The sequence below is a fragment of the Petaurus breviceps genome, unplaced genomic scaffold (genome assembly GCF_028583685.1).
Source record: "Petaurus breviceps papuanus isolate PSGF00001 unplaced genomic scaffold, PetGlider_PUasm1.0 208, whole genome shotgun sequence".
Classification (NCBI taxonomy): Eukaryota; Metazoa; Chordata; class Mammalia; order Diprotodontia; family Petauridae; genus Petaurus; species Petaurus breviceps.
This window is the reverse complement of record NW_027185852.1, coordinates 31,099,619-31,113,141: the sequence shown is the minus strand read 5'-3', so window position 1 is coordinate 31,113,141 and position 13,523 is coordinate 31,099,619. Positions and strand designations below refer to the sequence as shown.

The window sequence follows — 13,523 nt, the reverse complement described above, 5'->3', positions numbered from 1 at the left end:
CACCCATATGCACACCCATGCTTACACACACACACGCTCATACAGATAATGCAGACATACACACAGATACACACCCATGCTCACACTCATACACGCTCACACAGATAATGTAGACACATACACACTCACACACACCCTCTTTGCCCAGATTCTGCCCTATGGGGCCAAAAAGAGTCTGACCCCTTTCCCATGACAGCCCCTCAAACTCTCATAGACAGGTCCCATGCCCTGAGAGCTTTCTCTCTGAGTGAAGGTCCCCAAGTTTTCTCAATGGATCCTTGTGTGAAAGGGACTCTAGGCTTCTTGTGATGTGGTTGCCCTCCACAGGTGTGGTCAGGTTGTAAAACATCCCTTCCAGACTGTGACACTTGATACAGCACCATTGCTAGATGTGGCCTGACCAGGGTGGAGGCACAGCCCAAGGTCATGTGAGCTATTTTGACTGACATGTCACAGACTGAGTGAGCTTGCAGTCCACTGTGGCCCTCAGATCTTTTTCATGTAAATTGTTGCCCAGTCCCCTCCCTTCTCTGTTCCTTGAGCACTTTAAGGTTACAAACTGTTTTTCTATGGGGTTGGTGGTACGAGTATCATGACCCACATCTGTAAAGAAGGGCAGCCATCTCTCAGAAGTGAAAAGCAGTAGCAGCTAGTGTCCAGGCTAGCCAGGATCTGAACCCATGCCTTCTGGCTGCCCTCACCAGGCTGTGTTGGCTCTCAGGCTCATTTGGTGTGTCTGCAGACCCTGGTGCTCCTGGCGGGAGTGCGCTGTCCCTGGAACATCCCTCCCTGCTCATCCTCAGACTTCTGACTGGGAGAGCAATCCTGATGGCCAAAGGCCATGCTCTATATCTTGTGGCTGGCAGTGCAGTCCTGGGAGCATCATTCTAGGTTCCCTCAAGCCTTTCAGCCTCTTCTTGCATTCAGGTCACCCTAATGTGGTGGCTGCCGGATGTCACCCCTTGCATCTTTCTGTTACTTTCTGGTTCACCTGTAAGTTTGCTGCTTCTGAGGTTGTAGTTGTCCATGACCCCACCTGAGAGCATTACCAGGATAACTGATAATAAGAATGTTGTGATTTTGGCAGCAGGAAGAGGCTTTTCAAATGCTACTCAGCCAATTTTCCCAAGCTGTTCAATTTTGGCCTGAGCTCACTATCCATCTACAATGTACCTTTCATAGGGAAAGTACTATTAGACCACCTCAATAGGTTAAAGTTTATTCTTCATCCACTTTGTTTTTCCTGTGTGGATTGTTAAGCTTGTCTGTTTTTACTGGCTATTGATCTTACTGAGAAGGCCCTGTGGTCACCTTGTGTGCAAAGAGACCACCAGGAGCTTAGTAAAATGTCACCTTCAGTGAGATGGAGTAGACAGATTTGGGCATTATATAAGGAACTTGAAACCGTTCAGCTGTGGAATAGGGTGCCTCCAGAGGGAGCCGATTCCTAATCACAAGACACCTTCACAATTTTGCTTCTTTCTTTGCTGAGGAGGATGGTCTTTGGACTAGAGATAACAGGATAAGTAAGATTAATTAAGGAGATAGTAAGGAAAGGACCTAACAACCTTTGATGAATTTATCACCTAGGCCAGAGAATCTGTTTTCTAATGTTGAGAGAAATGGCGGATATGATTGCTGCTATTTGAAAAATTATGGAGAATGGGAGAGAAAAAAACCTGAAGAGAATGAAATCCACTAATTATAAGCCAGTGAGTCTGACTTTGATTTTGCAAGTATTCTAGACTGTATTGTTAGTTGGTAAACATCTAGAAGAGGAAGCAGCCGTCACAGAAGCTGTCACGAGTCCGTGCAGAGCCAGTCATGCAAGGATAACTGCCCCTGTTGGACAGCACAGAAGAGCTGCAGAATGAGATTTTAGCAATCATTGGGCCAAGTTTCTCACATTATTCTTATGGGATGTGGACTAGAATGCGGTACTATTGTATGGATTTGAGAACAGTAGAATGGCCAGGCCGAAGTAGTCTTTGGTAGTCCGATGTCAGCATGGCAGGTCTCAAGTTGAGTGCCCGAGGCACCTGTGCTAGACCCTGTTTCTGTTTAACATTTTTATCAACGACTTGGATAAAGGCAGAGATGGCTAACAGGTCATCGCATTTTCAGATGACATAAAGGTCTTGGGAAAGAGCATTAATGTCCTGGTTGACAGGTCAGTCCAAGATGATTTTGAAAGACTTTGGACTGAATCTCATAAGTTGAATTATTTTTAAAGATGAAATTTAATAGAAGTAAGTATAAAGTCTTAGGTCTTGGTTAAAAAAAAAGCCATCTTCCTAGCATCATCTTCAGGCAGAGGCAAGCTTGATGATGTGTCTGAAAAAGATCTTTCGACCACAAGCTCTGAATCAGCAGTGTGCTGCAGTTCCCAAGAAAGTGGATGCTATCTTGGGCTGCCTTCATAGGAGCAGAGGGGCCAGTTTTTCTATGCTCCATTCCCTCAGATGATATCCAGAGTGCTTTGTTCAGTTCTGGCCGCCAAGTATAGGAAGCATGTGGATCGGCTAGCTGTAGCCTGTCCAGAGGAGGGAGGCCAGCTTGGAGAAGGGCATCAAGTACATGCTATGTCAGGATTGACTCAACCAAATCAAAAGGACAGACAAGAAACCACCCCTGCTGTTGAGGCAGTATGTGTATAATTTAAGTTATGCAAAATAAATCTAAGGTCATTTCTGGAGAGAGGGGCAGCATCCAGCTGCTGGGAAGCATGAAGAAGGACTTAGAGGAAATGGCATCTGAGCTGAGCTTCAGTGGAAACCAGAGGTTGTAGGAGGTGGAGGTGAGCAAAGAGGGCGTTCCAGGCGTGAGGCACAGGCTGCACAAAGCATGGAGACTGGAAATGATGGAGGGTGTTGGGGAAAGATCAAGAGTAGTTTGGTTGGACTGTAATGTGTGTGAAGAGGAGGGATGTGGAAATAGACTGGAAAAGTAAATGGGAGTGAGGGTGTAAGGAATTTTGAATGCCAATGGAAGAAGTTTGTATTTGGTCCTAGAGGTAATAGGGCGCTACTAGTGTTTATCAAATGGGGGTGAGGGGTGGCATGACATGGTGGAACAAAACCCCTTAGGAAAATTGTCTTGGCTGGGGGTGGAGCTGGAGAAGGACACATTGAAGTAAAGAGACAGAGTTGGGGAGGCAAATTAGAAGACTTCTGCAGCAGTTCAGGGGAGAGGTATTGAAGACTTGGTCTGGATCAGTGACCCTGTGAATGAAGAAAGGGGAATGGTAAGAAAGATATTGCCAAGGCAGCCAGGTGCTCAGCGAGCAAGAGCACCGGCCCCCAGTGTCGGGATGACCTGGGGGATCGAATCCGGGCTCAGATACTTAATACCACACCCAGAAATAACTGGCTGTGTAACCTTGAGCAAGTTACTTAACCCCAATTGCTTTAAAAAGAAAGATATTGTGGACACATAAACAGAATGGCTAGATGAGTAAGTGTGAGAGGGATTGAGAAAGACACTGAGGTTATAAGCCTGAGGGACTAGGAGGGCAGTGGTGCCCTCCACAGAAATAGAGAGGTCTGGAAAAAGCCTGGGCTTGGGAAAAAAGGTAGTGAGTTCTGTTTTGGTTTTGTTGAGTTGAGATGCCTACAGGACATCCACTGGGAAATATCCAGGAGTCAGTTGTTGATATGGGACTGAACCTTGAGATCTATAGACTTGGGAGTCATTAGCATAGAGTTAGTAATTGAACCCTTGGGAGGTAATGAGAACACCGGGAAAGAGTGTGAAGAGAAGTTCCAGGGAAGAACCCTTGGGGAACATCCACAGTTAGGGCAATGTGGGTGATCCCTCAGAAGCAGACAAAGCGTTAGATCATCGTTCACCTTGGACAGAGCAGTCGGAGCTGAGTGATGAAGGCAGAAGCCAGGTTGCAGAGAAATGAGAAGTCTGTGAGAGGATGGGAAAGGAGGCAGCAATAGAGATGGCTTTTTATAGGAATCTGACTGAGAAAGGGAAAAGGAAGGTAAATGGGGAGAGATTGACAGGGTCTTGTAAGGTATCATAAAGATCAGGAGGACCTAGGTGTGTTTGTGCACAACAGGGAAGGGATCAGTGGATAGGGAGGGATTGAAGAAAGGGGGACCTGAGGTTCTTTGCTGTGCAGATAGGGGTAGTGGGTATTGTGGGAAGCTTGAGAGATAGCTGTGTGTTAGAGAATCAGGAAAGGATGAAAACCCAGCTATGATTAGGGACCCATCCAGATAGTGCAGAGTCAGAGCCAAGGAGGCAGGAGGTAGTAGGCTAGGGCTCTTCTTTGGCAAGGTACAAGTGGGGCTAGGGCAGAGACATGTGGGGCGTGAGAGCAGGGAACAGTATAATATCAAACTGATTGCTCCAGGTTTGAGATTGGGAAGAGGACAGGAAAGTGAGACCAGAGCAGGGGTCATGGCCTGGCTGAGAGCTGGAGGGTGAGGCTGAGTCAGATGCTAGGATTGAGGTCATGGTGAAGAAGAATAGTTTTAGGAGTAAGGTACGTGCAGAGATGGAATGGTCGGAGTCAGGGTTGAGTGAGGGAATTTTAGAATTCTTAATTTTGAAAGTGGAATACTTGTGGGTGATGATGAGAGCCAGGCCATGACCATTCCAGTATGGCTGAGGAGTAAGTGGTTTGGGGGTTGAAAATACAGAGCCGGGAGGTCATGGGTGTTTGAGGGACTAGAACTATTACACTGAAGATCCTTAGAATAAAACAGGACTGGTAGAGGAGAAGACTGAGGAGGGAACATGCCCTGGGGCTGGTGGGTAAGACAGGAGCTAGATTGGACAATCCATCTCTATAGAGGAAGCCTCCAAGGAGGAGAGGCTCTTGAATGGTAGTGGCAGGGGGGGGTGGGGGTGGGTCTGGAAGTGGTGATGGGAGGTAAGCAGTATGCTGATCCCTGTCCAGGAGCAGAGCAGAGTTTAGAGAAGCCTCACCCTTATCTATCACTGGTGTTTTCTTTGAGAATAGAGTTAGGAAGCTCTGGAGGTGCTGAGCATGGAGTCCCCTCACAAAAATTGGGATTGATTATTTTCTGATTGGAAAAGACAGATTGCCTTGGTCGTCCTTCCTGAATCATTTGCATGTGTCTCTGGAGGAGAGTGAGGCTGGTGACTTTGCACAGCTCTCCTCCACGCAGATCCAATTCACTTGCATGTCATGGCATCACCTCCCAGATGTCATGGTCCTCTTCAAGAACAAAGGACAAACAGCAACAATCCAGGGCCCTGTCAGAACATTTAAAGTTCAAAGTCAGCCCCAAATTGAAAGAACAGAAATCAGCAGGCAACAAAACCAGCTCTAACTCAGCATTTTAAAACAATCTTGACACAGGGAAGGGTTTCATCAAAGAAATCATGGTAGATTTTTTTAAATGGAGCTGGCCACATGACCACGATGAAGGATAACTAATGGACAGGAGATGTGTCTCACTGTATCTGTCCGATGGCAAGAGAAAGGAGAGAAGACACCCACTCCCACTGCTGCCTCAGGACTGGGTGGACATGAGCAAGAGTTGCGCTGGATGGGTTTCTGCTACATCATTAGAGAGAGTGTTCACACTGATGAAGTCACAGATCCATTCAGATATCGTTAGGGGAAAAAAACAGGAAAATAGATAAGGGAGCAGACATTGACTTGAACATTTTCTTTTGCCTGTGGGATATTAACCAATATAATGCAATTCATGCTCAGAGGAGGCCAAAACATCCTAGAAAGTACTTGAGTTAGCAAACCCTTGATCTCCTGGCTGGGTGTAGCAGCAAGCACCCCAAGCGCGTCCTCAGGGTTTGCTGCCCATACAGGTTCCTGGATCTGCTTTGTTAAAGGAAAGCAACTCAAAATGGGTTAACAAGCCTACTTTAATCAGTCAGACATATATCGTTTACCTTGTTCAGGGGAAAAAGGTCAGCACCCCGAACTTCAAAATACACAGACAGAATCATCAAGACATTAACAGATCAAGTAGACAGCTTTCCAAACTGTCCAACCATTACATCCATACCCAGTCAACATCTGGGTTTTTCATAGCCGGGGGACTCTCAACAACGGCTTCCCAGAATTCAGATCAAATCACAGAACACTTCTCAAAGTGAGTCCCAAAACAAAGCTACACATCAGGGCTTATATAGCCTTCTCCTGGCTCAGAGAATGTAACAACCTTTTGGACCCACTGGCCAATCAAAAAGTATCTACTGAAAAACAAGCCTCCCTCCCCAGGCTCCAGGTGCACGTTAGCCTAGGGGCAGGGAAGATCTTTAAAATTTACACTCTCATTACACTGGGCAGCAAAACATGGTAGCCAAGGGCAGTCCCCTTTTAGAACAACTTTCGCAAAATCTTGTGGAGGAGAATTGTAGATTATAAGCAGTACTTTCTCATAAAATAGCAGCAAGAGTTGAAAGGAAATGTCTTAGCTTGAGGTGCCAGAACTGGTGGACCAGTGAGCAGGAGATGGCTAGGATCACTCTGAGATTTGTGACCAGATGTCTGTGTCAGTGACCATGGAAGCCCATCTTTGAGGTCCCCAGTGTGCTCTGCAAGGAAGGACAGCAAGTAGAGATCAATGCAGTGGCTACCCGAGATCAATTTGTTGGAGTACCTGAAGGAGACAGTGCAAAGCTCTCCTGCTGCTCCTGGGAAAAGGCAATGCTGAGGACTTCCACAGCTGCCACATCCTGGTCTCCACACCCTAGGACTTTACCCGTATTAGGGACATGCTGTTGGGTGGTGCACAGTGTTCCACAGCAGACCACGTCTTTACATCCCATGTGGGCAGGGAGCACCTCTAGAGAAGGCAAGATCACAATTTAATTTAGTAAGGGAAAGGCCACCTAAAAGGCATCCCGCCTGACAATGTCTCCCAGAAACACGCCATGATCACCTAAGATTCCTTACTGGGCAAAAACTGTATAACAACCCTAATCACCGCATCTCAGTGCGGCAACAAAGAACAGGGAGGGCTCCCCCTCTTCCCCAGTTACTGCTTGTCGTGTTGGTGACCCAGCCCTCTGCCCACATGCTCTTGGTGCTTGACTGGGGCCTCCTGAACAAAAGTTGGAACCCTGTAGCAGCAAGCACCCCAGTGTCCCCAAGGTGCCTGCTCACACAGGTTCTTGGATCTGCTTTGTTAAAGGAAAGCAACTCAAAATGGGTTAACAAGCTTACTTTAATCAGTCAGACATATATCATTTACCTTGTTCAGGAGAAAAGGTCAGCACCCCGAACCTCAAAGTATACAGGCATAATTATCAAGACAGAAACATCAAGTAGACAGATTTCCAAACTGTCCAACCATTACATCCATACCCAGTCAACATCTGGGTTTCCATATTCTGGGTTTTTCAAAGCCGGGGGACTCTCAACAACGGCTTCCCAGAATTCAGATCAAATCACAGAACACTTCTCAAAGTGAGTCCCAAAACAAAGCTACACATCAGGGCTTATATAGCCTTCTCCTGGCTCAGAGAATGTAACAACCTTATTGACCCACTGGCCAATCAAAAAGTATCTACTGAAAAACAAGCCTCCCTCCCCAGGCTTCTGGTGCACTTTAGCCTAGGGGCAGGGAAGATCTTTAAAATTTACATTCGCCTTACAAACCCCTGCAAGCAGTTCAGCCTGAATGGCAGGGAGAACAAGGGATTGGTTCCTTCCCATCCTTTCCCGGAGAATGCTCAGACCAGGCACTGCATCTGCATGGGCAGTATTGGAGGACCAGCACTGGAAATAGTCTGGTGTTTTCAATCACCCTGAGCTCCTAGAAACAAAAACTTGAACCCACTGTCTGATTCTGCCCTGGGGCAGCCAAACCCTAACTCTGCCTGCCACATGACCATTTTAAAATTCTTTCTATGCTTAGCATCTTTCTTCTGAGCTGTATTCAAGGCATAGGTTTGAGCTTACTAAGTCTGCCTCCTTTTCCAGATGCCTATTAACCATCCCTTTTAATAATATGTTCTAGGATTTTTGTAGGAATTCAGGCCACACTCACTAGCCTATAGTTTGTAGACTCCATTTTCTTTTCCTTTTTTGAAAATTGGGACATTTGCCCTGCTCCAGTCCTTTAGGGCCTCTCCCGTTCTCCACAGGGGCTGCCTGCAGAGGTAGTGGGTCCCCTCTCCCTAGAGGTCTTCAGGCAAAGACTGGATGGCCACTTTTCGGGTATGTTGTAGAAGGCTTTCATGTACAGGTTTGGCTGGATGCCATGTGAGTTCCTTCTTTTAGTACCTAAGAATGTAGCTCATTTGCCCTGGTGACCTGGATTCATCCAGGGATGCTGGGTTTTCTCTTATTATCTCTTTCCTTCTCTTTGGTCTCAACTTTTCGTCTGCCATTTTTGTTTTCTCTTTATCTGTTGCAGAATTGTTCAGCTTGACAGAAAAGTGCAGCACAAAACCAAGCAGGTCTGCCTTCTCTCTGTTGCCAGCCATTGCCCCATCCAGCCTGACTAAGCAGGAATCCCATCCTTCTCTTTTCCCCAGTATCACCAGAACCAGCCCTTTTGTTGTCAGCCTTCTGCCCATCCTGAGTTCTAACACCCCTAACACTGTTCTTAAGAGAAGACTGTTTTACAGATTTGTTCTCTGATCCTTCATAACCTGCCTGTCTTCCCACCTTGGGGAAATACATGTCTTTGTAAGCTCTTAAGCAGTCTGGTAAGTTCCATCTGCCTGTAAAAGATCATAAAATCAGCGGGTCCTAGGTCTAGGGCTAGAGAGGACCTTTGTGTCCATTGGCATCCAACCCTTTCATCTTACAGCTAAGGGAGCTGAGGCCCAGGCTGGTGACCTGACTGGTCAAAGGTAGGATTTGAGCCCTAGGTAACACTGATTCCAGAGCTGTCCTCATTCCACTGTCCTGTTCCCATGGTCTCTTGAGACGACTTTTTTCATCAGAATTATTTCTCTGGTTTCACAATTTGAAATTTCTGAATTTGCTGACTTCCCAGTCCTGTTTGTCTAGTGTGTTCCGCTGTTCTCTGTTCTACTTTGTAACCGTTCCAACACAGTTTGGGGAAGTCCCTCTTTATGATATAGTTTGAGGTCTGGCAATGCCATGCCCCTTTGTTCCTGTTATTTTTTCTTTAAAAAGTCCCATAATGAAGTGGACACTTCCTCAGGATATTCCCGTTATCTCCAGCCAAGCAGCCAGTTTTTCCATGTTGGTGAGAGACAGCTCCAAATTAGAACTTCCCCCTGTTGCTCCTTCGCCCTTGTGAAAGATGGAATTATCCGTAAAGAAAATCAGTAAGTTCTTAGCCACCCATTTCAGCAGCGAAAAGAGGGAGGAAGAGAGAGAGAGAAAAAAAAGAGAGAGTGAAGAGAGAAACACAGAAAATGCTCCAGCAGGTATCTGGATAAATGAAGTCCCCTGTCACTGTCTTGCCCCAATGCCAGGCGTAAGTTCATGTTTCCTGAACTCCTTATCCCTTTCTTCTTCCTGCCCAGATGGTCTGTTGTCAACTCCAAAAAAAATTACTTCTATTTCTCCCTCTGTACACCTCCCCCCAAATGTTGTTTATGATGCTTCACAGCCTTTTTTCCCTTCTCTCTCTTACCCCCCCCCCAACTCTGCCCCATTCATACCTCCCAGATTTCCTTATGTGAGTATCAGTCTCATGTTCCTTTATATTTCTTCATAGATGAATCTGGATGGAGCTGCCCTTGGAGTCAGGAAGATATGGGCTCAAATCTTGCCTCCAATACCCACTGAGTTTGTGAAACTAAGCAGGTCACTCATCCTGTCAGTGCCCAGATCACTCCCTAAGACTCTTGAGTTGCAGGGCAGGTACTGGCCTGCACTGGTTAAAAGGGTTTCCTCATTAGGAGCGCCCCGCGTCAGTGAAACCATGACTCTGGCGTTCCTCCCTCTCTCCCCATGACTGTGTTTTTCCTAAACAGTGCTCCATCAATGGCCTCCCTCACTCCCTTCTTGGCTCTCCTGTTCCCTTTGGTTGTGGTCTGGCCTCCTTTCCAGAGCCTGTTTGAGGCCCAAGTCTCCTGCCAAGTCTAAGTGATACCTGGAGGGTTAAATTTGCCTCTTTGAATCAGGAACTGGAGTTCACCTGGTGTGTAACTAGTCCTTTGGGCCTTTGTGGTTAGTCAGTGGTGCTCACGGGCCGTGTTAGCAGCTCCTTTCTTCCGAGGATTTCTTGGTGTTCCTCACCGCTCTGTATGTTGGGGCTGCTCCTGATGGCCCCTGGGTTGGTTGATAGGCCTCATCCCTCTGGCTGATTCCCCTGTTGGATTTTAGGTCATGCATTCTTGTCTACCCTTTCTCTGATCAGTGTGCCTGGCTTTTCTCTCCTGTCCCAAGCCCAGGGGATAGTGGACAGAATACTGCCCTGGGAGTCAGGAAGACCATGTTTGTATCCTAACTCGGACACGTGTTAGGTGGTTATGGCCTGTCACTTTCAGAACACCAGCTTCTTAAGGAAGCTTGGGAATAATCACACCCATATTATATACTTCACAGAGTTATCTTGAGGACCAGATGCGACAGCTCAGGCTGGGCGCTTTGGGAGCATTAAAGCCCTTGAGAAAGGTCCCTGGTGGGATGTGGCGAGCAGCTCTGCCCAAGCATCTCCTCGTTTCTCTTTCAGCAGCCAGCTGATCCTTGGTGCTCAGGGCCGGTCAGGAGCTCCTCGGCTGACATCAGCCAATGCCCCCACAGCTGAGAAGCCCGGCCCCTCTTCTTGCCTGGGTGTTGATTGGGTTCCTGATCTGTTTCCTGAACTCATCCATTTCCTCACCCTGGCTGAGTAGTATGCTAAGACTGCCACATTACTTCTCTTCCTCCCACTGTGGATCCTCCCTAGAAGCTCTCCACAGTGCTTCCCTTCTCATTTGTGTGCTTCCTCTTGTGAGTTTATGTCCTTGCTGTACAATGCATTCTCCACACATTTGGCTTATTCTGACCTTTTAGAATAGGATAGAACCTTCCATAGCCATATTCTAGTCTTGAGCTCCATTCCACAAGTCTTGGCTATAGCTGTGAGATTGAACTGACGGAGGGTCACCTTTGTTCTTGCTTTATGTAAGTGGACTGTTCCACAGAACTCTACATAAAGAACTTTTTTATGTCATACAGATTGGGTGGGGGGAGGGGAGGGAGGCAAAGAAGTAGTACTCTATGCGCTGGTGGAGGTAGGACGACGGCACACATTCAGGGTTCAAGGACACTGGGGAGTCAGAGACAGCCGAGAGCATGTTGGTGGGGCAGACTTATGGAGTGGACACAGACCCAGATGAGAGGGTGGGTGACGGGTAGTGCCCAGGACAGATGGTACCCAAGGGCAGAGACAGAAGACTGGTGTGTGGGTGAATGGGTGGGTGGGTTGGGGCAGAGGCCTTCTGTCTCAGCACCAGAGGCCTCAAACCAAGCTCCCAATCTACCTGCAGTGGTGGGGGTCTCCCCCCACTTTCATTCTTCTGCTTTCACTTGGAGAGGTTTAGTTTTTTGGGGGGAGGAGAGGCCATGGAGTACCCCCAAGGAGCAGGGCAAGCGAGCCAATCCAGTTAACACCAATGGAGTTAACACCAGTATATTTTTGAAATGCAGATTCCTTTCAGTGTTGAATTTGCATAATACAAGTTTGGGTAAAGTGAGAACTGTCTGGATTGTGTGTTCTCCACTGGTATGTCATATTTTGTATTGTGCCTGCTACACTCTGTGCTGACCTGGCTGCTTTCTCTGTCACCCTCTACCTTTATTTTGAAGCCTGCAGTTCATGAGGATGTGAGAATCTCTCCCAGGTCTTGTCTTCCTGCCTTCATGGACAATGTTGGTCCATCTTGTCCCCAGTACCTGGGAAGACAAATTCACTGCTGTTGTGGTCCAATGACTGGGCCCCTGTCGAGTTTCTGGCCTTTCTTGGAGTTTGAGCAGCTGCTGCTTCTTCCTCAGTGTATGGCTCTCGCCCTGGGCGCCCCTGTCCCCACCCCCAGCCTTGTGCTGGTTCCTTGTTCCCTTCCTTCTCCACTGAAGGTGACGAAGCCCCTGCCTCTTGAGGACCTTCTTCACTTGTGGGGTATAAGGAGAGCTTCCAGAGCAGAGGCTCTCTGAGCTTTGTGTTGCTGCCCCCCACCCCACAAAGGAGCAGGGGACACATCCAGAGTCATGCCTTGGCGCTGGCAGAGATGGCGCCATACATTGTGGGTGCCTAAGCATCCCTTTCCTTCTTTCCCACTGGGAGGGAAGCTTGAAGAAAGGGACTGTTTGCCGGCACTCAGATTCTCCCTTGTTCCTGGGGCTATCTCATGGCAGCTGTCTGTCTCTGGGGTCCGGGGTTGGGTTTGTGTCTGATAGCCGGGCACTTCTCAGCTCCTTCACTGGTGATTGGGCCTCCAGCCAGCCTGTGCTGCTCCTTCCTCCTCACACTCTCAGCAGCCTCCCCTTCTTCCCTCCCCTGCCTTAGTCTGTTGTTTAGAAGTACCTTTTAGGGAGAGTCCTGGCAAGTGGATCTTGGCACTTCCCAGGGGACTAGACTGGCCTGGGACAGGGACACATACATGAGGCAGGGTTCTGTCCTCCTGGGCCAAGAGGCAGTGGGGTTACATCTTAGGATACTTGGAAGCACTTCTTCTTTGCATTTCTTTCTACTTCACATGAGAAAGTCGGGTCAGATCATTCCTTGGGGTGGCCAAGTCCTGGTCCCAGTGAGAGGGGTGGGGGCAGGATTCTCCTGGCTAGGCCCTGCCTCCCAGCGGGTCACATGTGAGATGAGGAATAGGACACCTGCTTCAGATGTCTGACAGGAGACTCTTGCCCCTGGGGAGGCGGGGGGCACTGCCAGGCCTGAGCCCTGGGGCCTGAGTTGCCTGTGTCCTATCCCTGCTGCAGACAGAGTTGCTGCCCCGATGTGGGGAGATCCCACCCATCGGGCAGGTGGTCCAGGAGGATGGCAAAGTGCTGCTGCAGGCTGTGCTAGAGGTGAGTGGGCAGGGGCCATGCTGTCACGGAGGAGGAAGGTGGGCAGGAAGCAGAAGGAGCCCTGGGATTAGGCGAGTAGACACACTTTCTGTGCAGGGCAGCGGAGAGCTAAGGTCAGCCTCCTGGAGGACAGAGTGTGGGCTTTCTGGGGCACACTGGCCACTGGGGGTGTGAGACAGGGCTTCTTTGCCCATTTGCCCTCCTGACTCCAGCCCCCTTGGCTGTCCTTCACCCAGGCCATCGGGGGCCAGGCCTCCCGCAGCCTCATGGATTCCTTTGCGGATGTCCTCTTTGCCCTCAACAAGCACTGCTTCAGCTGCCTCAGCGTGTGGATCAAGGAAGTGATGCAGACGCCGGGCTTCCCCTCGCCCCGGCTCAGTGCTGAACAGAAGGACACCTTCAGCCAGCAGGTCCTCAGGTGATTGGGCAAGAGGGGCAGGGGCCCTGGGGGTGGTGGAGAGTCTCCACCCCGGCCTGCAAGGCTCCCTTATTTCATGCGCCTGGAAGCTTCCGAAGAGCGGGGACTTGGCTTTTGGTGTCCCCAGAGCTTTGCTCTGTGCCTGGCACACAGTAGGTGCTTAATAAA

General features: G+C 48.7%; 1 protein-coding gene and 1 long non-coding RNA gene across 2 annotated transcripts in view; one reads left to right on the top strand and one right to left on the bottom strand.

The window, feature by feature from the left end:
• Positions 1-13,523, top strand: part of LOC138165427 (importin-13) — a 34,708-nt gene that overhangs the window by 20,836 nt on the left and 349 nt on the right. The window contains exons 17-18 of the mRNA XM_069093772.1: positions 12,848-12,937; positions 13,174-13,355. Coding sequence (XP_068949873.1) covers positions 12,848-12,937; positions 13,174-13,355 — 272 coding nt within the window. The remainder of the gene's footprint in view (positions 1-12,847; positions 12,938-13,173; positions 13,356-13,523) is intronic.
• On the bottom strand, positions 5,097-9,715 carry LOC138165428 (uncharacterized). The gene is made up of 3 exons (XR_011169350.1): positions 9,592-9,715; positions 6,606-6,791; positions 5,097-5,232 (listed from the first exon to the last, which is right to left on the bottom strand). It is a non-coding gene; the product is annotated as an uncharacterized lncRNA (long non-coding RNA).